The 23756-nt window shown below is 39.3% G+C and overlaps 1 protein-coding gene across 1 annotated transcript in view; it reads right to left on the bottom strand.

Moving 5' to 3' along the window:
- The window catches only part of htra1a (HtrA serine peptidase 1a), a 37440-nt gene extending 20904 nt beyond the window's left edge, over nt 1–16536 (bottom strand). Inside the window, exons 1-3 of the mRNA XM_077239405.1 lie at nt 15897–16536; nt 5986–6088; nt 5661–5865 (exon numbers count right to left, since the gene is read on the bottom strand). Of these exons, the coding sequence (XP_077095520.1) occupies nt 5661–5865; nt 5986–6088; nt 15897–16362 (774 nt within the window). The 5' untranslated portion in view covers nt 16363–16536. The remainder of the gene's footprint in view (nt 1–5660; nt 5866–5985; nt 6089–15896) is intronic.
- Nucleotides 16537–23756: the final 7220 nt, after the last annotated feature.

The following is a 23756-nucleotide window of genomic DNA, read 5'->3' as shown; positions in this document are numbered from 1 at the left end:
GGGACATGTAAAAACAGTCTCACCCTCACCCGATGCCAATGGAACACTAGTAGAACTTTGAAAAAATAAGACTTTGTTGTCCCCATAAGACCTGCAGGTGCAAAATGGGTAACAGTCTGACGAAGGTTTAGTTCATTATTAGAGTGACAGAGTTACCACAGGTATACTAAACATGTGTGTCTGCTTTTAAACATCAGTTTTCAGTTAGTCACATTCTGAACAAATGCAGAAAAAGAAGCATTCAAAATACACCATTAGACTCATGCAGTAAAAACTGAGTTACTGAGATCAACGTCCCGCTCTGTCATCATTGTGCCCTTCAGTAGGCACCTCTTCCCACGTTGTGTCTCTAATTACTGAGTTGTGAGTGACTTTAGAAGATAAGCGCCAGTTTAATTGCAAGCACCAGATTCTCCACTTGGTGGGTTTGTGTTGGATGTGGCTGCAAGATATTTTCAGTGAGTGAGCTATTGAAGGTTCTTCCCAGAAGAAAACCTCAGAGGTCTCCCCATCAAAGCTCAGTAGACTTAATAGAGTTGCAATTATGTTTCATGTAAGTATAGCACACTCTTTGTCTTTGAGATTTCTCCAAAAAGTCCCTATGAGTAATAAAAATAGGCACAGATGAGACAATTACTGACATACAGTAAAGAGTATAGCTTCCCTTTTATTGGCTCACTTACTCAATTTGGTGTTGGTAGAATATGATGAGAAATGTTTGAATCAAATTGATTTTGTTCAATTGGAAATCTCAAATATTTCCTAAACTGTGCTCACGTTTGAGATACTGCTTAGTCCATATGAATTCATACAATCCTGTTTTGTGACAATTAATAGCTCAATAATTTAACTGTCCAGCATGTATACAGGATAATCAGACTACAACTGGCCTACACAAACTACAACTGGTCACACACACTGAATCGTATGATGAAAGACAGGAGACGTGCATTATGTATTTAATGCTTCAAATTTTAATATTGTGTAGGCGTATATGTATTGTCTAATGTATACTCGGACAAATGAAGACTGTCTATTATATGCAAAAAACATACTGACTGTTAAGATCTTATTTAAAACTATAGGAGACATGTATGCTTAAACTGGCTTTTTCTCCAACTGAGAAGTTAGAGACTTATTTGCTTAATTTGCTGCTCTCGATGTTCCAATGTGTTTTTGGTGTTTTCAATCACAGAGCAGCTGGAAATATCAGCCTGGGACCATGGGATACCGTATACTGCAAACCTGAGACGAGTTCAGACTTTTGAGTTTCTGAGTGTGTGTTTGGGGGGAGGGGGTGGTAAAGGGGTTTCAATGACATTCTATTTCCACGTTAATGTCACACATGGTAGATTATACCATGTATATCCTCTATGCCTTTCCATACTTCCACCCCAAAACTACTGCTCTTTTCCCACGTGTGATTCACATCTTACCCTGTAATATTAAATGACTCAATTGGCCCAACCAGCAGTCAGCCACATTATAGTAGTCTGGACTGCATTTTAGGCCACTGGAACAACGATAATCCAAAGAAAACTGTGTGTGCGCGCAAGCACACCATGTATTAGCCTTAATGTTGTTATGCTAAACGGGAACCTTTCTCTTTGCTTTGGCTCACAACCAGAGCAGAGGAATGGAAAGGAAGACAAATGGGAGATTTACAAATGAGTTGATTAAATGTGTGATGGTCTGAGACATGAAAATGATTCATTTTCCTGGAGCTTCTGAGTTCGGTATCAGGAATGATGGGAAGTTCAACTGAGTGTGGAGGTTGGACCCTCCAGAGCTCCTCATCCGTACAAAACACACACACACACACACACACACACACACACACACACACACACACACACACACACACACACACACACACACACACACACACACACACACACACACACACACACACACACACACACACACACACACACACACACACACACACACACACACTCACTTTCAGTCCCTGACCAAATTTTCAGAACCAAGCTTTCCCCTCTTTTCTGTTTCTGAAGTCTGGCTTCTGCAGTCAGAGTAATGATTTCCCAAGAGACAGACAGCCACCAATAAAGGGAGAGAGAAGGAGGAAGAAAGACTATGTGGAGGACAAAAGATTGGGAAGAAAATAAATAATCTGCTCGATGACTCGCCTCTCAGTTCATCCACCATGTGCTGCCCATTTTCTGCATAAGTGAAACTGTGTTGTGTGATATATAAGCTAATTTTTTCTCATCAAGTCAAGGCATGAGCATACTATATGTTAGTGAATGTGACTTTAGACTCTGAAGTTTGCAGTGTTTGGTAGTAACTAGAATTTTTTTTTGATAGAACAAACATTTTAACTACAACTACAACAAATATTGGAGTAGCATGACAGAATGTTACATCACTGCTTTTTTTTTGCCGAGCTATAGCCGAGCTGTCTGAGGAATAATCAACACTCTCTGTTTTCTCACTCATACGAACTCTCAAATCTCAGTTTCTTTGTCTCGATTAAATGAATTAGTATCCTGATTTATATTTGTGAATCAGTTCATTTGAATTGTTCAGTTTTTGTAGTTATATTTTTCAAAAGCATAGGTAGTTTGCTACTTCCAACTAGCATTCCAGTAGCTCAAATAATATAGCAACACCAAGGTCAAGAGTTCAATTCCCAGAGAATGCTTGAACTGAAAAACAATGCAGTCAGGTGTAAGAAATTGTAGTTTGCCTCGACTCAGATTCCACTCCAATTATATTTTAGTATGAGCTCATCCCTAAAATGGCTTAATTATCATAGAGAAGAAGAAAGTCAAGTTATATTGTTTCTGAACCATTTGGGTTGATCACATCCTGAGCAAATGGTCATCATCAATTGTAGAATGGGAATCGGTGTGGGACACAGAGAACCATCTCAGACAATGGGGTATCAGAACTTCATTAACATATGACACAGCTGTTGCAACAGGAGCAGCTTCATTTACATTAAGAGAGGTAAACTGTAACAGGGTAAAAAAGGTTTGAGATTTGGATGTTCTTCTACAACATCCTCATAATTTTTTCCAACACAGACTACCAAACCTATAGATATAGCTCAGCTTTATCCAACATGTATACACGTTAATCAGACGCAGGCAGTCTGTAGCTGGACTACTCAAAAAATTGATTATAAAAGCATATGTAAGCATACTTACTGAAAGTAGTGACCTACTTAAAACCTCACAACATGCATCAGTAAAAGGGAAGAAATTGCAGTAATTGCTTACAGGGATGCAGGCACACACAAGTTCTCTCAAACACACACGCACACACGCACGCACGCACGCACGCACGCACGCACGCACGCACGCACGCACGCACGCACGCACGCACGCACACACACACACACACACACACACACACACACACACACACACACACACACACACACACACACACACACACACACACACACACACACGCACACGCACACAAACTCAGTCTCCCCAGGATCTTTGCAGTGCCTGATCCTTTTCCAGAGCATGAACTCTAATTTACTTGTTGTGCCATTCTAGCCAATGCCCTTTTTTGATCCTCTTTTTATTTTTCCCAATGTCCTGTTAGTTAGAGTCTTATATCAGAGACAAGAACCGAACTGTCTCTATTAAACTCTTTCACTGTAGCTCACACATACACACATGGCCATGATATCATTCAAGATCACTCACTCAAACTGGGGCAAACTCTTTAGCAGCTGGTCGTTAAGGAGTCACTGATTCAATCCAGCAGCATCCGAAACACCAGCTGAGAGAGAGAGATAGAGCTACATAAAACTTCTTAGACTGTAGGCACTGCCATTGGATAAGTTTTGACTACAGGGATCAGGATAAGAAGCAATCGAGAAATCTGATCTTGGAGCAGTATGCATTCTTTGGGAACACCGGATCAGATTAAACTTGCAGTCTGGGCTTGACTGTGGTTTATTTCTCTGGAGAACATATGTTTAAGAGCCTGAGTGATTGTGAGGTTAGGATTGTCAGCCAAACATGTTGCCTGGTGTCTATCAGCTCGCATTGACATATTATCAGAGTCTACACAGTGCACTGCACTGACCTGAGTGAGCGGGGGTTGTGGGTAATAGAAAATTTCGCCAAAGACGCCTTATAAGGATTGCGTTGGTCATTCTGTATTTATGGGGTCAGTAATATTCCTATTTTGGTTACATGAAAAGTCTCCTTTCCAAATATTACTACGCTATGTGAATGTGGTAATTGCTGATATATAGTCAAGTTTGAATTCCTGCAATCTCTAGCTTGCCCATCTGTTTTTTTCTTCTGTTAATGAAACACTCTTAGTTTATTTTGACTTGGTTTTTGATGTTGCACTAATAGAAACTATATTCTAAAACAGAGCCTGGCGTATTTGCTGCAGTGCAGTACGTATTCATTCTTGAAACCTTTTCAGTATAAACAATCAGGATTAAAAATAAAACCTTCGCTTTCATTTATAAACCACGGTGAGGTGGCTTCCTGTGTAAAAAAGACATTATAAAGCTGTTCAATCTGTCCACCTCAGTACACAAACCACACTGATGTTTGGTCTGTGGTAGGCTAAACATGCTAAGTGCCTGCTGAGAGAATAATGGTCATTAAAACAGTAAACTGCTTTCTGCAGCATTACTTTAGCATTCGAGTCTCTGTGTGAATGTGTGTGCTTAAAAACACTTTTATGCCTAATGAAGAGAGTACAACATCTGTTCCTGAGGCCTAGTAAACTTTCCCTCTCTCTGTAAGTCACCCTTCCTCAACCTCGTTTACCGTTCCCTCAGGTCAACCTACAATGGGAGAACAGCTAAAGGATGCTATTGAAGGGAAGTCAACCTGAATGTTGCCATTATTGTTGCCAGTAAGAAGTTTAGATTTGTTGTAGAAGAATATACAGTATGGCACTTTCCATGAATAGAGTACAAAATAAGATCTGAAACTCTTTACTTTTTGTTAGTGAAAGGAGATTCCAGAAAACATTGATTGTCAACCCCAGTAGGTAAAATTTAATATTTTATATTAAAAATAAATAAATAAATATTATATAAATATTAAATATTAGCAATACTAGCAATAAACATTAAACACATAAAAAACAATTCCGTAAGAATGTGTAACAGGGTTTGCAAGGACAAAGGGTAAAAAATGTGTCTAAATTACTATTAACTAAATAGATTTCAAAATGCACAAAAAATAGTAGGTTATATACAATAGTTTTCACAACAACAACAAACATGAGATTGGTGCTTCTAATGCTCATTCTACTGCTAAAAAAAGCAATGTGTACCGTAAAGTGCCTGACCAAATCGGTGAACGTGATTTCACGAAGTACCCGTTCTTGGATCAACATCTTTGTTGATCCTGGAATAACATTCCAATCAATGAATCAGATCAGAGAGACAAGTTTACAGTTTATGCCAAGTTTAGGCTTACAACAAGAGTTAGGGCTTCTGCATCATTCTTATTCACCAGTCATTTCTTTCTGATTGTTATCGGTAGGGTTAGATTTAGGGGTAGGGATAGGGATAGGGTTAGTTCTATATTTTTGGACAGGAATGCTGTTCCAGGAACAACAAAATATGTTGATATTATACACGTGTCTTACTGGGCAAAATGATGGTGACTTAAAAGCAGTGTTGTGCTGATTCCTCTTACCGGTGGATCAATCTTTATAAGGGCGATGTCTGCTTTTTCATCGACATCTTTGATCTTAGCATCATAAGAGGCTCCGTTTTTAAGCTCCACCTTCACACGGTTTTTATTGGCTACCACATGGGCGTTTGTCACAATGAGGCCATCGTCAGACACAACAAACCCTGACCCGCTCGCCACTGCCATCTCACGCTTTGAGTATGCCATCCTAAAAAAAAGAGGCAAAGGGCATGAAAGAGAGATGGAAATGGAGGTAAAGAAAATACATTTGGTCAAATGTTCCTCTGTCAATCTTATGGACTAATGAATGCTTAAATGAGAACCTTACTTTCGGTAGAGTTCAATATGAACCACGGCAGGGGCGATCTTCTCTACAACATCTGCAATGAAATTGTACTTGTATCTCAGGCTGTTGGGGTTATCATGGACAGCTGGAGAAAAATAAGAAAGAAAAAAACAGAAAATTAGATGAATATAATGGAATATAATGGAAGAAATGGACAGTAGAGGACAAACATCTGAAAATATCAAATGACATCACTTAAACTGGACACGGAAAGGAATATGAGACTAGTCATTAACTAAAAAAAGACAAGTGGTGGGATTTTTCTGTGTATATATGGGACTTCTGTTGCTTACGTAAGTCAGCATCACACACACACACACACACACACACACACACACACACACACACACACACACACACACACACACACACACACACACACACACACACACACACACACACACACACACACACACACACACACACACACACACGTGAGGAGCAAGATCTGATGAGTCTCTTGGAGGACATGTCTGGAAATGTTGACTCTCGTCCTCTGTAATTTCAACATGAAGGGAAAAGAAGTGAGAGATATTCTTTTCCATCTCAACCAAAAGAGTTTATTAAACCAGATGAGTTTGTGCTAAGGGGACATTAAATTTTAAAGAGTGGAGTGGTTTATGAACAGTTATGCTGTTTGCTCAAGTGTAATTAAAGTCACATCCAGCGTGGAACTTCAATGCATTCTGACCTGAGAAATTCAACCTAATTATAGTTAACACCAAGTCTTCTCAGTTTTGCGGGATGACAATGTTCCGGATCACTTTCCTCAAATAAATATATATATGTATAAAAACAGCACCATTCAAAAGAGTCTGTAAGCTTTTTAATGATTTTGAAAGAAGTTTGTTATGCTCAACAATGCTGCGTTTATTTGATACATTTTTTATTACATTATATTTGTCAGGGATACTCTGCTATTTGTTCGTTTTGTTTCATTATGGACATTTAGTTTGTTCATGGACTTTCCTGTTTCCTTAGCCTTAGTTTCTCACCATTATGGACACTTTTTAACAATCACACCTGTTTGACAATTTATCGTTATTCGTTATCTTGAGTATAATGCTCTCTGTTTTTAGTTCCTCATTATTGAATTATTTAATAGACCTTGTATTATTTTCATCCTTTTGGCATTCATTTTCATCATCATATTGACCTAATTGTTACATTATTATTATTATTATTTCCTATTTTAATAATTTTTCCATGTAAAATTTCATTTATTCCTGTGATAGCAAAGCTTATTTTTTTAGCAGCCATTACTCCAGTCTTCAGTATCACATGATCCTTCAGAAATCATCCTAATATACTGAAACATTTATTATTATTATCGATGTTGAAAACTGTTGCGCCGCTTAAAGGGATAGTTCACCCCAAAATGAAAATTACCCCATGATTTACTCACCCTGAAGCCATTCTAGGTGTATATGGCATTCTTCTTTCAGACGAATACAATCAGAGTTTTATTAAAAAAAGTTTATGTTTTGAAGTCCATCAAAGTGCATCTATCCATGATAAAGGTGCTCCACGTTGCTCTGGCAGGTTAATAAAGGCCTTCTGAAGTGAAGCAATGCGCTCGTGTAAGAAAAATATCCATATTTAAAACTTCATAGACTCGACCAAAATAACTAGCTTCCGGCAGATGGACGTACGCATCGATTTACGGCGAAAGAGTAACCTTTGACATGACGCATGACGCATTGACAAACAGAGATAGAGCAAAACAAAACACCAGTCATGAATAAGAAGTCTAAAATGAGGATTTTTAAAGAGAAATGTCGGAGGAGCTTGAGATTTTTGCCCAACCCTGTTTGTTTGTAGAGGCGTCAAAGCTTACGCTACTACATCCTACATCATACATTGTCAAGTGTTACTCTTTTGGCGCAAGTTGACTTGCGTAGGCCATCTGCCGGAACCCTCGCAAAAATTTTAAATATGGATATTTTTCTTACACGAACGCATCACTTCACTTTAGAAGGCCTTTATTAACCCACCAGAGCTGCGTTGAGCACTTTTATCATGATAGATGCACTTTGATTGACTTCAAAACATAAACGGCCATTCACTGCCATTATAAAGCTTGGAAGAGCGAGGACATATTTTTATATAACTCCGATTGTATTCGTCTGAAAGAAGAATGTCATATACACCTAGGATGGCTTGAGGGTGAGTAAATCATGGGGTAATTTTTATTTTTGGGTGAAATATCCCTTTAATACTTTTGTGGGAATGAAAAACCTTTTTAACATTAAAAACATCTTTACTGTCTGCTTGCTGAATAAATGTCTTAAAATTCTTTTTCAAAAACAAAACTTTTGACCTCAAAATTGTACAGTAAATGTACATCATAAAATGCCATCATATTCTGCCAAAAAGAATTTAGGACACTAAATTGTGCTGTAGAAGGGCAACTGTATGTACCGGATTGCAAATAAACTCTCTGTCATTGACTGTCTAAATTTACCTTATATCACTCTGACTGGACTGGAAATTTACTCTGGGAAGTTAAAGGCCAAAGAATTCTAAACAAATCCTCCCTTTAGCCATGCGATGGAAAGGCATTTGGGTTTTTTTTTCCTCTTTGAAAGACAGACCTATGATTAGGTCAAACGCACTGGCAGAGACAATAGAATCAGACATGCTTGTCTCATCTTGGCCCAAGCTCAGGTCCTGAAACCCAAGAGGATCACAAAGATTTAAACAAATCCATAACCTCTTATCTTTGACAGAACAAAACCTTTCTGGACATTTTGATGAATTATTAGTGTGTATTCTGGCCACAATTTTACTATAACCATCAAAATGATTTAACTAGTGCTACTGTTGATGCATTTATGGTTTAAGACTCCATAACCTTTGCTCACTGTGCTGTAAGACTGAAACATCTGACAGTTAATCACATTACCAACCCTGACAGAACCAAAATCACAGTTGACATTCACACCTGCATGGTTTTGTCCTTTTGGACTTTTCATCTGATGATATGCTTGAACACACAGTACTGAGCACAAAATTTAAACCATCACAACTAACCATCCACTTCAGACCAAGAGGAAAAGGAAACAAAAGTTTATTTTATGGTGACAGAATATCCAGTGTGGTGAGACAGACCAGCTCCAAACCAACATTAAACAAGGGACATCATTCAATCTATAATCACATGTTTTGAGAAAAGCTCAAAACAAAATGAAACAAAATAAAAAAAAGCTCATGGTCAAGATGGACAAAGTATACCTTTCACATGAAGATGATTTCATGTTGCCAGTATAAAAAGATGAATCAGTAATCCAATAATGCAAAACACCTTATTATAAAATGGAGAGCTCTGACTCTAAATTCTGATTGAACGAGCTATTTGTTTAAAGTCACCCTGAATTTTATTTGCCCTCATAAACTCATAAACATAATCAAAATAACTATTGCAAACCAATCACAAACCACAATAATTCAACAATCCAATCAATTCCCGATGGACAGAATCAAGTCCCATCTTAATTTTTCTATTGTTAGAGAAGCGGTTTCACATAGATATGCGTCACAATACGAAAGAACAGACTGTGGAAACTTAGTCTCAGCCTCAGACGTCACGCCCACGAACCGTTGGCTGAACCGTTGGCTTCTGCCGTCAGTCTGAAGGTCTGGCTAGGCGAGACTAATGGCAACTTCCATTTCATGCAAACATAAACATAGTGCAATTAGGCTAATGAACTATATTACATGGCAGAACAATTGTTTGTCCTGATTTTTGTCAATAATAAATGTAACTATTTATGTTTATATTTATTTAACATTTAATTTAAAAAAGCCACATGCTTACACACCTTTCCTGTGGTACAATCATTGTAATGCACAACCTGGCTAATTTCTTTAGTAAAATATCAGTAAAGTTACGGTTTTACAGACTATATGGGCTGGTATCCAAACCTGCCAAGAATTTGCTAAGCTCTGACCTAAATACATCAAAGTCTACGTTTAGACTGCAGAAATATGAGGCCTTTGTTTTTTTACTGAACCGCTGCCAGATTACAGCATATGGTCTGAGTGAATTGAATTACATTTGTCCTAGAGATCCTGGGTGTCTCTCCTGGGGGGTGGAGACATACAGACACAAGAAAGCAGGTTACACCATCAATAGCACCACTTTTCAGCTTGTTTTCAGAATAAGTCATCTTGAAATTTAGCATATACATAAAACTCTTCATATTCCATACTTAAAAAAAGAAATAGCAAGACATTTGGACACAAATGAAATGCCATCTAAGAGTGTTCAGTGAACAGTTTGATTTTATTGAACAAGTTCCAATAGCTTCATCTGAATTTGGAAGACTCTAAGAGCATAATTCTTTAACCCAGATGTTCAAAGAGTTTGCATTCAATATATCAATAATACTCATGTGAACTCAAGACACTGTTGCAGCACAAATAATTCCCATCATTACTATTGGTCACCCTTTACATCTGTCTGCGGGTTTTGCAAATATTTAACCAATGGAATGTTATAAAGAGCTTGTGACTAAACCTTGTAACTACATTGGATCCTCAAACTGTCAGTCAAATCATGAATGAAGTCTCTGCTTATTTTAGCCTGTGCATAGCACTTTATCTTTTATAACATAAGATTTTGGGCAAAATTTTAAAAAAACGAGCGGCCACATAGCTACATAAACTTTAACCTGTAAGTTGATTCAAACTCAATGCAATGCACTTACTGCCTTGGTGTGTCCATTTCAATGGCGGATAAAACATATATGTCCAACATTCACTGGTCAAAAATAATTAAACAAAGTGTTTCATTATTTTTAAAAAAAATTCTTTTTTCATGTCTTAAAAAAGTATCGGTTTTGGGCATTTGAGGTTTCTGCTGAACAGCAACAATATAGGTTGGTATTGGGGGGCCAATTTTTTTTTTGCCTACATCACAACATGAGGTAAATCCGGTGTTCTGTCGATTTGTCCTAACTTCTCAGATTTTGCTACCTCCCATTAAAACAGTAAGTAGCACAAATCGACAACGAAAAATGCTACCTATCAGATTGTGCTACCACCATCATATTCATGTGGTTCGAGGCTTTATCCATACCTACCTCAACCCTAAACCTACCATTAAAATAATGCAAATGTTTTTAAAATAAATATTAAATATTGATGTGTGCATGCGCAGTAAGCCCTAGTAGGGCAATCTAACCGATAGGATGAAATGTCAGCACACCGGCCCTATTCTATTCTATTCTATTCTATTCTATTCTATTCTATTCTATTCTATTCTATTCTCTGAAACAGTTTCTGCTCTGTTCAGGGAGAGCTCAATCATGGCTACCACAATGCTAACAAAACTTTACAAAAACCCTTGTGAACATGAAGTGATCATGCCTGTGGCTCCGAGTTTTAGTTATGGTGTCCAGTTACAGTTGTGCAAGCTCTGTCTGAGGCCTCTCTGCGGGGTTTGTGAAGGCTTCAGACTCGAGAAGTGTGTTTATTTGAGTTCAGTCGAGGCCTATAGGTGAGCAGAGAGAAGGAAACGAGTCCTTATTGTGGGAAAGTCTTACTGGCCTATATTACACTACAAACGCACAGAGATTATGGGAGAGGTGGCTGTTGGAGAAAGATAACTGGAGAAAATGTATTTGCAAGAGATGGCAGGATTTTAAGGAAAATTAGAAGCTCTAAGCTCCAGGGCAGTGAGAAAGACATCACTTAATATGACGAATCATGAAACATTAATAATGAGTCCCTTCTCGTTCATAACAGAATTCATTTATACTTACGTGCCTGTCTGTTCTTGTTCTCAGATATGTTAATTCCTAGACGGAACATCCACATGTATGTATAAGTAAAATATAAGTAAAAAGAGTTCAAGCACTTGACTGGACTCATAAACAAACATGCCTTTTATAACATGCTAATTGAAAAGAGTTAAACAAAGACCGCTTCTGCACAAACAGAGTGCACATACATAAATACAAAGAACAAAACCTTACTCAGAATTTAAACAATACACATTAGTGGAACAATGAGGCGAATAAAGGATGAGATCTTTAACCTCAACATGCATACCATCACTGCTGTTTAGAGTTTTGGAGAAAGGTCATCAGTAAAGGATTTGAGAGACTGTGATTCATTATTTTGCAGTTAGCAGCAGGATGTGAGGGAAAGAGTCCGAAAATATACATAGGGATGGGTGAACATAAATCAGACTGGTGGAGACAGTGACAGTGGAATATAAAACAGTAGAGACGAAGTAAAGCATAAAAGTCAGTGAAAAATTCAGTCAGTGAACAATAGTAAAAAAATGTGTATTACCTTGATGTAAATTAAGTCAAATTCCCATTACTAGAAGCTTTATTTTATTAATGATTTTTTTTTTAAGTGAAATGTGATTTGAGAAAGAGAAAGAGAAAGAGAAAGAGAAAGAGAAAGAGAAAGAGAAAGAGAAAGAGAAAGAGAATGTAAGAGAAGTCAGAGACTCGAGAAATATGTGCCTCATCAGCATTTGTAAGGCTACTGAACAAATCTGCAGAAGTCTGGACAGGACAAACCTCTGGGTGCCTATGAAAACCACGGAACAAACACAAACAACATATAAAAACAGATAAAAGTACTTTAATCACTGCACAGACGTACCACAAAGAGCAATTAAAAGCCTGATATGCTGAGTGTGTGCATCCTGGGAGAATTGTAATGCTCTGGTTATGTGATTCTTGGATCCTCATACACACAAATACACTGGCGTGAGCAAGAACAAAGATAAAACAAATGTAAAATTGCCAGCAGAAAACAAACAAACGCACAAGACAAAACATACAAAACACTCTGGGAAACAAGCCTTAAATTTTTTACAAATCTTAAACAAATCCTTAAATCCTTAAAGCTGCAGTAGGGAGTTTTGAGAAAATGTTGACTTAGCCTGAAAATTTGAACAAGCACAACGTACAGGTCCAACCCCCTTGCTCTCTGCTGCACTAAAGCCCTCCCTCCACAGCTCCTCCCCCACAGCGGAGCCTGCCGTGAACGCGAAGGCTAGTAAGCAGGACCACCGATGACGGCGGATTATAAACAGTTATGGAACATTCACTAATAAACATCAATAATATGCTTTACATTGACTATGGCCTGCCCATACTTTGACTACAAACTTGGTCCTCAAATCATTATGAATTCTGCAATACATGTAACTTTATAAGGTTGCACTCTTTCTATAAGTTATAGCTACTAAGATAACGTTAAAGGATTAGTTCACTTTAAAAAAAAACTTTTGCTGATAATTTACTCACCCCCATGTCATCCAAGATGTCCATGTCTTTCTTTCTTCAGTCGAAAAGAAATTAAGTTTTTTGATGAAAACATTCCAGGCTTTTTCTCCATATAATAGACTTCAATAGGACACAAACGTTTCGAGGACCAAATGACAGTTTCAGCGCAGCTTCAAAGGGTTTTAAACGATACCAGACGATGAATAAGGGTCTTATCTAGTGAAACGATCGGTCATTTCAAAAATAAATAAAAAACTTTAAGTTTTATAAGCACAAATGCTCGCCTTGCTCTGTTCTGTGATGCACGTTCGTGATCCTGTTCAAATTCGTTCATCCAAATGAACAAATCTTTTTTCGAGTCATTTGTTCGTTGAATGAACAAAATGACTCCAAAAAAGACTCGTTGAAAATGAACAAATCTTTTTTCGAGTCATTTAGTTCGTTGAATGAACGAAATGACTCGAAAAAAGATTCGTTCATTTGGATGAACGAGTTTGAACAGGAGAGTCACGAACGACGGTACGCGCTCGCGCTGTGCAAGAGAGGGGTGATCAGCGCGTACAGGAGCGTGATTGACACTGCTAAGACATTCCTCCTGGCTCTGATTGGTTGTTTCTGACCGGGAGCGGTGTATTTCTGCAAATGGCAGTAGGACCACAGGGAGGAGCCAGAGGAGCTTGATTTTTTTCACAGATTATCTGTCTCATATTCTACTTTCAGAACATAATGAGAGTTTTAACAAATATTTGTTTACAAAAGCTACCTACTGGAGCTTTAATGAAAACCATGCAAAAGAAGAACAGAGAACACAGTGACATAAACTTAAACACACACACTGCCCACTAGTTTTTTCAGCTCAGGGCAGGGCCTGTGTAGAGATTTCAGTATTACAGCTGATCCCAAAGATCCAATATTAATAAACTTCTCACAAAAACACACATTTACAAACATGTTTCCTCTCACTCTAACTCCTTTTTCTCACACCTTATATAAAATGTTCCAATGATTTGCCAACAAAACTTAATCATGCTATGTTTTAAGATGCCTAATATCAGACAAAGTCTAAAGCATATATCCTTCGCGGTGAGATAGGTGAGGTTATTTGTTAAATACATTGCAGCAAACAAATAAACCCAAGATTGCAGACTAAGAAGAAAAAGCATGAGAAGTGTCAATTAAACATTCTATTCAATTCACATTAGACTAGATTAAAAAAATAGCTGTGTAATTAAAATGTGCTATTTTACACAATATGCATGTGTACTATGTATTTTAATGATTATTAAAGTACTGCGGTGTTCATGAGTAGAGTTGCTGCCTCTGCAGAGCGTTTCAAATCATGTCAGAACAGTGTTTTAGAACAGTGCTAATATAATAGCTCAAGGTGCAATGTGAGTCTAGAAAGCATTTGGTGGCATAGGTCCCATTCCTCTCATTGGGTTAACCGTGTGCAGGCCATTTCCTTCAATCACATTTATGAAAAACCCAAAACAGGCTAAAACATTGGTCTTGCAGGAGGGTCTAGATGACTTTCTTTCTGCTTCAGTAAAAATATTTTTCCTGCTGAATGCATAAGACTCACAATAATGACCTAAATCTGCAGCCAACGAAGGAAAAGTGTGCAGAGATGCAGGCAGGCCTTCAGATCCAGATGCAAATGACATCATGAGCTCTGCAGCACAGTGTGTTTTCTTTAGGTGAGGCCAGGACTTGGAAGCCACAGACCTCTCACAGCTTGGCACTTTGCTTAGAGCCTTTATTAGTCCAATATGCAGAGACAGGACACATGTCATTGGTTACGCCAAACATATCCTTAATATTTAAACTTCTAAAGAAGAGGCTTCGGAGTGCTGATACTCAACAGCTGACGCAAGAAGTGTTTGTGAGCCAAAAAGTGTGTGATGATTCACTATCACAAATCCTCTATCCAGATCAAGGCAACTATCCACTTTCAGCCACAATTTAAGTTTCAATGTGTGCCAAAATGAATACATTGAGGCTCTTTCAGTAGGAATAATGAAGAAGCTAGGAAAAAGATAAAGAGAGACCACATTTCAACGTAAAAAAGGACCTTTTTCATTAAAGAGCTATCTCATAAAAGCAGACCCCTTGCAACCTGCTCAAATTCAACTCTAAAAACCTATCTAACACAAATATGCACAAACACAAAGTAAGATGTGAGGGGCTTCATTTTAAGAGGTGTAACTGTATTCTGAGAGCACACACACACATACTGTATACAAAAAAGAGCACTCAGTTTAATAATGTAGCAAGAATAGCTCAATAAACCCATGCATGACTCAAACTAATTTCTGTTACTGCAACATCCTCAAACAAGAGGGTTTACAAAGGAATAAGTCACGATCATAAAAATGGGTGTTTTGCAGACGATGATTAATATAACATCCAGCAAAGATCTGCATCTGCTGCCAACATCTGGACTCTCTCTTTCATGCAATCAGTTCATCATTCCATCTATCCATCTATCTATCTATCTATCTATCTATCTATCTATCTTTGTCTAAGTTAAATTAACTACATATTAAGGTGGACATTGCTCATTTAAATGATGTAGGCCTACCTATGTAAAGAGTTTAAACGAACATGTAAAGTGTGCACAGTTAGATTTGATGATGTACTCACCCGCCCCACACCCTCCCCGCTGTATGAAGAGCACCGGCGGCTGCTGCAGGCTCTGCGCTCGGTTACTGACCCGCTTCAGTTCGCAGATGTTCTGATAGGAGACTCCATCGCTGCCGCACACCGGGTCGCTACTTTTACACACGCAGATTCCGTGTTTCCCTCTCCTCCTGACGGTAGCGGAGTAGCCCACTCCTCCGGTAACGGAGCACTCCAAACTCTCTCCACACACCGGGTCCCCCAGCTTACCCACCCCGCCGCACGCCTCTCCCTCTCCGGATGCGCACACCACGCAGCAGTTACAGTGATCCATCGTCTGCCCTGTTGGACAGTCCTTCGGCATTGTCGGACACATGGACTTATCACAGTGACTCGGACATCCGCCGACCACATACCGTTTACTGAGGCGCGCATCGGCTTGCAACGATGTAACCAAGACGCAGATGCAGAACAGAGTTACCGAAATCATATTTGTCAACGTTAAATAAATAAGGAATGTCAATTGAGAATTATGCGGCTTTAAATGTCTTCTTCTAAAACCAACCGAGCTGCCTCCTGGCGGAGATAATCTTTGGACCGAGCTGTGTAAATTTGGTGCGTCGCGGGAGCTAGTACAATGCGCGTCTCTTGAGTTTCTGCTGGCGCAGCGTTTATAAAAGCGCACTGGATTCCACGCGCACACTTCACAATGACAACAAGCGCTGCGATTGGTCTGGATGTGGGGAAACTCTCTCAGACTGATCTCTCAGATTCAGATCTTGAAATTGTAGTGAAACTAGGCTACCTCTCACAAAAACGTACATTAGCCTATGTTAACAGTTCCGATGAAAAACTTAAATTATAATGGGATATATTAGGATTTTTCTGTAATTGTGTTTGCCATTTTTGACGACTGTGATGTCTAATAAGCCTACTAATTAGCCATAGTTTTACAACATGGGAAAGTATGATCACCATGCTAAATGTTTAAAACAAATGAGGCGTTTGATGACGCAATGCACTCGGGAGGCCAGGGAATGCTGTAACAGTTTCAATACCTGTAAGTTAACTATTACTATTACAGAACAGTGGTATTAATATTAGCTAGAATCGGAGGTGAACAGTAGCAGAGTAAATTTACTTGACTAGCCTACTGTAGGCTACTTACTGTCACGATCCCGTATACGGGATATCTAACTTTACTTCGCTATATTAGCCTACTATTAAATCCTAATTTTTTTTTCTTGCAAATTATGTTTGAACAGTAATATATGAATTTTTGACAAGAGTGCGCCTCAAAAAATCGACGTCATTACAGGAGTTTCGGACCTTAGTCACAAAAAGTCGACGCACACACTTTTAATAATTGAAACTTTGGGTTTTAATGCTAAAAGTTCATCATAAAACAGAATCTAGTATTTGTCAATAAAAAAGATAAAATTATATTTTAAAAAGTAAAGTAAGTAGTCCTCTAAAAAGTATAATATATATATATATATATATATATATATATATATATATATATATATATATATATATATATATATTATATATATATAAATATTTTTTTTATTATTATTATATCACATATTTCAGTAGTTATCATAAATTAGGTATCATTTGAAAGCTTAAGAACTCAGAATTCATCCTGCGAAAACCGTTTTGAAATTGGATGTTGAGTTACCATAGGAATGGTATTTTTTTATTAGGCCCCTCCCCTTTTGGGCATCATCTTTCATAATTTATTATCAAAATCTTTTCTAATATTGACAAAACACATATTGTCAGAAAGGTCTGAGTCTCAAGGTTCCATATTTAGTGACAGAAGTGATATTTGGACAGAAATTTATGAATTTGTTACAGCAGATTGCATACAATTAAATTCAATGGAATGCAATGGCACCCGGTGGCTATTTTTGGTACTACGCCTAAACAAAATCTCATGGGAACTTCAATTTCTGTGATATCAACTTGAAATTTGGAACACCACTTGGTTAGATATATAGCTTTCATTTTATAGCAATTTTATAGTAAAAATATTTTGTAAAATATTTATTTTATATTAAAAGAAATATATTAATAAAGTATATTTGATTTACTGTAAATTATAACTTCCATAACTTTTTCATACTTTAATTTATTGAAGTGCTTTCACTTCAGTAATAATCTGCTGATTGTTTTCTTTAAAACAAGACCAAACTTAGGTCTGTATTCCAAAGCATTCTTGAATTACAACCATTTACGTTTGTATAGTGCATTTTAATGTCAATTATCAAAAGGGGGGGTGACAGTAGGCCTACACTTTTTGAGTATCTGTAGCCTATCTGTAACCTACTTTAGCTACTTGAGTATAATTTTTTCTGGAAACTTTCTACTTTAACTTCACTACATTTGAAAGACAAATATTGTACTTTTTACTCCACTAAATTTCTGTCAAGGTCCTTGAGTAGAAAGTAGTAACGTCAGTCAGGGGATGATTTTGGTTGCAGACGTTGGATTTTGGTTGGAAATGAAAGTCGGGTTGACATCAAACCCGACGTCAGATTGACGTCAGAACCCAACGTAGGTTTGATGTCAGAAGCCGACGTTGGGTTAACGTCTGAAACCCACATCGGGTTGACGTCAGATTGACCTCAACATGATTTTGGTTGGAAATGAAAGTCGGGTTGACCCGAATGATGTTGGTTTTCTGACGTCGACCCAATTTTCATTTTCTACCACAATACAACATCTGTTCAACGTTGGAGATTAACATCAATCTGACGTTGGATTCTGACATCAACCTGATTTTCATTTTCAAATTTGGGTTTGTTCTTCTAAATGCAAATTTTGTCATTGTTTTGGAGCACACAAGCTTATAGATAACAGTAAGGCTAACATATTCATACTAAATGGCAAAAAAAATATTTTTTTTTACCTTGTAGGATGTTACAACGGGGTCCCTGAGGTGGTGTTACGAACTGCTCCGAGACACAAGGTTGAGATCCAAATGCAGCTTTTAATAATGGAGTAATCCCAACAAGTAATCCAATGTATAGGCAACAGGTCAAAACACAGGTAGGCAGTCCAAACAAACAAACAAACAAACAGGCAGGGGTCAGAGTTAAAAAGGGAATCCACGAAACAGGCAAAAATCCAAGAGACAATGAAACCAGGGAGAATGCTCAGAAATGCAGCGCAACATACAAAACTTCGCAGTGAGTGAATGAGAAAACCGCTAAACAAGATAATGACACAGGCGAATGTGATAATGGATGAAGAGTCCAGGCAGTGAGTTATGGGAGATGTAGTTTGTGCGGGACTGACAACAGTCAGATGTGGAGTGTCCTCTGGTGGCTCTCAAGGGCACTCCAGCTGGTGACCATTACGTAGCCCCCCTAAAATTATCCAAGAGGGAGGTGGAGCGGAGGCGGACCCGGGGGCGGGATGGATGGTCAGGCCCGTGGAGCGGAACCGGACCTGGAGACTGAGGCAGAGCAGGCTGAGCAGTCGGCCGGGGCAGAGCATGAGTTCAGGGCGGAGTAGGCCGGGCAGGGGCGTCCAGGGAGGATCCGACGAGACTCTAGAAGGGCGGCCAGAACGCGACGAGATTCTGGAAGGGCGGCCAGGACGCGACGAGACTCTGGAAGGGCAGCCAGGACGCGACGAGACTCTGGAAGTGCGGCCAGGAAGCGGCGAGACTCTGGAAGTGCGGCCAGGAAGCGACGAGACTCTGGAAGGGCGGCCAGGAAGTGACGAGACTCTGGAAGTGCGGCCAGGAAGCAACGAGTCTCTGGAAGGGCGGCCAGGATGCGACGAGACTCTGGAAGGGCGGTCAGGACGCAACGAGACTCTGGAAGTGCGGCCAGGAAGTGACGAGACTCTGGAAGGGCGGCCAGAAAGCGACGAGACTCTGGAAGGGCGGCCAGGACGTGACGAGACTCTGGAAGGGCGACCAGGACGGGACGAGACTCTGGAAGGATGGCCAGGATGGGACGAGACTCTGGAAAGGCTGCCAGGACGGGACGAGACTCTGGAAGGGCGGAGGCCATCTTGGCTGAGGGGGTCAGGGGATGGAGTTGGTGTGTGTTCTGCCCACACACATCAAAAAAGCCGTGGGCATGCTGATCAGCGTTGTATCATCCGGAGCTGACTCAGGCACGGCGGCCTCGACGTGAAGATGCTCAGGCTCGGCAGGCATGACGTGAAGAAGCTCAGGCTCGGCAGGACTGACATGAAGAAGCTCAGGCTCGACAGGACTGACATGAAGAAGCTCAGGCTCGACAGGACTGACATGAAGAAGCTCAGGCTCGGCAGGACTAACGTGAAGCTCAGTCTCGGCAGGCATAACATGAAGCTCAGGTGTAGAAACCTCAGGACGGGAAGGCAATGGAAACACAGGACTAACGATCATTATGGCTGGAGATGCTGGTGACCGTGGTGGGCCACCATTAATTTTTTCCATAACAAAAAAAAGTCAATGAGTGCAAAATCAGGGAAGTCTGTGAGACTAGCCAGATTCAGAAAGCCTCGGGTGTGGTCCTTCGAGTGGTCTATTACCTTGCTGTAAACAGATAAGTTGAACTGCTGGTTCAACCGTGAGTCTGGGTCTTACTCGGCTGCTGGATCTGTGCATGGTGAAGTTTTCTGTTACGAACTGCTCTGAGACACAAGGTTGAGATCCAAATGCAGCTTTTAATAATGGGGCAATCCAGACACGTTATCAAATGTACAGACAACAGGTCAAAACACAGGTAGGCAGTCCAAACATACAGGCAGATGCAGGCAGGTGTCAGAGGCAAAAATCCAAGAACCAAGAGACAATGAAACCAGGGAGAATGTTCAGAAATGCAGCACAACAACATCCAAGCATCCAACCTGAGCTTAAGGTCTGTGTGGAGGACGTGAGCAGAGTCTTCAAAAAAAGAAGACTAGGAAAGCCTCAGGCCCTCTCATCTGCTTGTCTAAAAGCCTGCGCTGACCAACTGGCCCCGGTCTTCACGCAGATCTTCAACAGATCATTGGAGCAGTGTGAAGTTCCCTGCTGCTTCAAGCGCTCCACTATCATTCCGGTCCCCAAAAAAACCCAAATCACTGGACTTAATGACTACAGACCTGTCGCTCTCACGTCTTTGCTCATGAATTCGTTTGAAAAACTGGTGTTGGCCCACCTGAAGGACATCACTGGACCCCTGCTGAATCCCTTTCAGTTTGCTTACAGAGTAAACAGGTCTGTGGATGATGCAGTAAACATGGGACTGCATTATATCCTGCAACATCTCGACAGACCTGGGACTTATGCAAGGATCTTATTTGCGGACTTCAGTTCAGTCTTCAATACCATCATGCCTGATCTTCTCACAGCCAAACTGACCCAGCTCTCCATACCATCCTCAATCTGTCAGTGGATCACCAGCTTCCTGACGGACCGGCAGCAGCGAGTGAGACTGGGGAAAGACACATCCAAGACTCTCACAATCAGCACTGATGCACCCCAAGGGTGCATTCTCTCCCCACTACTCTTCTCCCTGTACACTAATGACTTTACTTCTAAAGACCCCACTGTCAAGCTCCTGAAATTTGCAGACGACACCACTGTCATCGGTCTCATCCAAAACGGTGACGAGTCTGCTTATAGACTGGAGGTTGAACAGCTGGCTGTCTGGTGCAGTTATAACAACCTTGAGCTGAACACGCTCAAAACAGTGGAGATGATCGTGGACTTCAGGAGGAACAGCCCAGCACTCCCCAACTCACAATCATGAACAGCACTGTGGAAGCAGTGGAGTCATTCAGGTTCCTGGGCACTACCATCTCTTAGGACCTGAAGTGGGATAAGCACATTGACTCCACTGTGAAAAAGGCCCAGCAGAGACTGTACTTCCTTTGCCAGCTGAGGAAGTTCAACCTGCCACAGGAGCTGCTGATTCAGTTCTACTCAGCCGTTATTGAGTCTGTTTTATGCACTTCCATCACTGTCTGGTTTGGTTCAGCTACCAAATCAGACATCAGGAGACTACAACGGACAGTCCGGACTGCGGAGAGGAATATTGGTGCCCCCCTGCCAACCCTCCAGGACCTGTACTCTTCCAGAGTGAGGAAGAGAGCAAGTAAAATCACCACAGACTCTACTCACCCTGGACACCTCCTGTTTGAACTGTTACCGTCAAGACGGAGACTCAGATCACTGGCCACAAGAACATCTCGGCACAGGAACAGTTTCTTCCCACAGGCCTCCCTTCTGAACAGTTAACATATCTCCCAAGGCATATGCCTGTAAGTGGAATACTCCCACTATTTAGTGCAATATCTTAAAAATTCAGGTGATATTTATATTTATATTTATTCATACTATACAAAGTACTGTAAATATGTTCATAATCTGTAAATGTTTATTCTGACAAAACCCAACTGTGACCATATATTTTTATAGTATTTTCATGTTTTTTATAATTTTATTTGTAGAATTTGTATTACTATGTTTCTTGTTGTATCTGTATTTGTACATGTGCACTGGAAGCTTCAGTACCAAGGAAAATTCCTTGTGTGTGCAAGCACACTTGGCAATAAAGCTCTTTCTGATTCTTATTTTGATTCTGATTCTGATACAAAACTTTGCAGTGAGTCACTGAGAAAACCAGGCATTTACTTGAATACTGTACTTAAGTACACTTTTTAAGTATCTGTTAAAGTATCTATAATTTTTTTTGGAAACTTTTTACTTTAACTTAACTACATTTGAAAGACAAATATCATACTTTTTACTGCACTACATAGATGTGTACTTCTTTTGTTGGGGTAGTAGGAGTGTTAAAAAAAGATGATTATGGCTGTTGTTTAGTTAATTTCTATAGGTTTTATAACATTCTAAAAGCTCTTAATTCCACAGATACTACTAACTGGTAGGTGTATTATAGGTTGCTTTGGAGGCATAAGGTACTGTAAGTATTACATACAACAATAATAAAACAATGCATTGACATTTACTTTTTACATTTGATACTTAAGTACTTTTAAAAACGAGTACTTCTGTACTTTTACTTAAGTAAAAATCAGTCTTTACAACTTTTACTTGTAACAGAGTAATATTTGACCAGTAGTATCTGTACTTTTACTCAAGTAAGAAAGTTGTGTTTGTCCACCTCTGGCTAGTATTAGCTACTATGATGCTGTTATTTAGAGTTGCTTCACATATTGCCAATTCTCACCAGCTATATAAAACTAAGAAAATAAATGTTTCAGAGGGAACAAAGAGGAAGACTTAGGAAAAGAGTGTGGAGTAGCTAAAAGAAAGTAGCAAAAATTTAATTTTTAATGGAGTAAGTTTTTCAACTTTGCAATCTCCCAAAACTTTAAGCATCTACAAAAAACTATATTGAAAAATGTGTAAAAGGAGACATCTGATTCAACATTTAAGTACCACTATATTTAAATGTGTATAAAAACCCACAGGAAGACAAATAAACTAATTCTTATCTACCACAAACCAGCACATACACACAGTAAGAATGTGTATTTGGGCCTCTTTCTATGTATTTACATTGTTATGGAAAACTATCACATTTATGAATCTGATGGTAAACAGACCCCATGATCCAAATAGCAAATTAATTGAACCCATAATTAAACCATGCATCAAACAGAGTCACTTACTTGTGGCCGTGCTGAGTTTCAGCTTCCTGCCATAATTTACAGGCGCTTGAATTAAGCCTGATAAACATTTTTGTGGTAACACGGACTGCAGCGTTCATGGATGAGAGTGAGTCCAGGAATTTTACAGGCCTATGTGTCTCACAGAACTTGTTCGCACACAAACTTCATGTCTGAGATGTTAGTGGTAGGTCTATATATTTATGATGCTGTATGCAAAAAAAGAAAAGAAAATTGATTAAAAAAAATAAAAAT

Source organism: Siphateles boraxobius, unplaced genomic scaffold (genome assembly GCF_051911475.1).
Source record: "Siphateles boraxobius isolate OS27281-9 unplaced genomic scaffold, OSU_SipBor_1 22, whole genome shotgun sequence".
Lineage (NCBI taxonomy): Eukaryota > Metazoa > Chordata > Actinopteri > Cypriniformes > Leuciscidae > Siphateles > Siphateles boraxobius.
The sequence above is the reverse complement of the archived record's forward strand: the minus strand, read 5'-3'. Positions and strand labels throughout refer to the sequence as shown.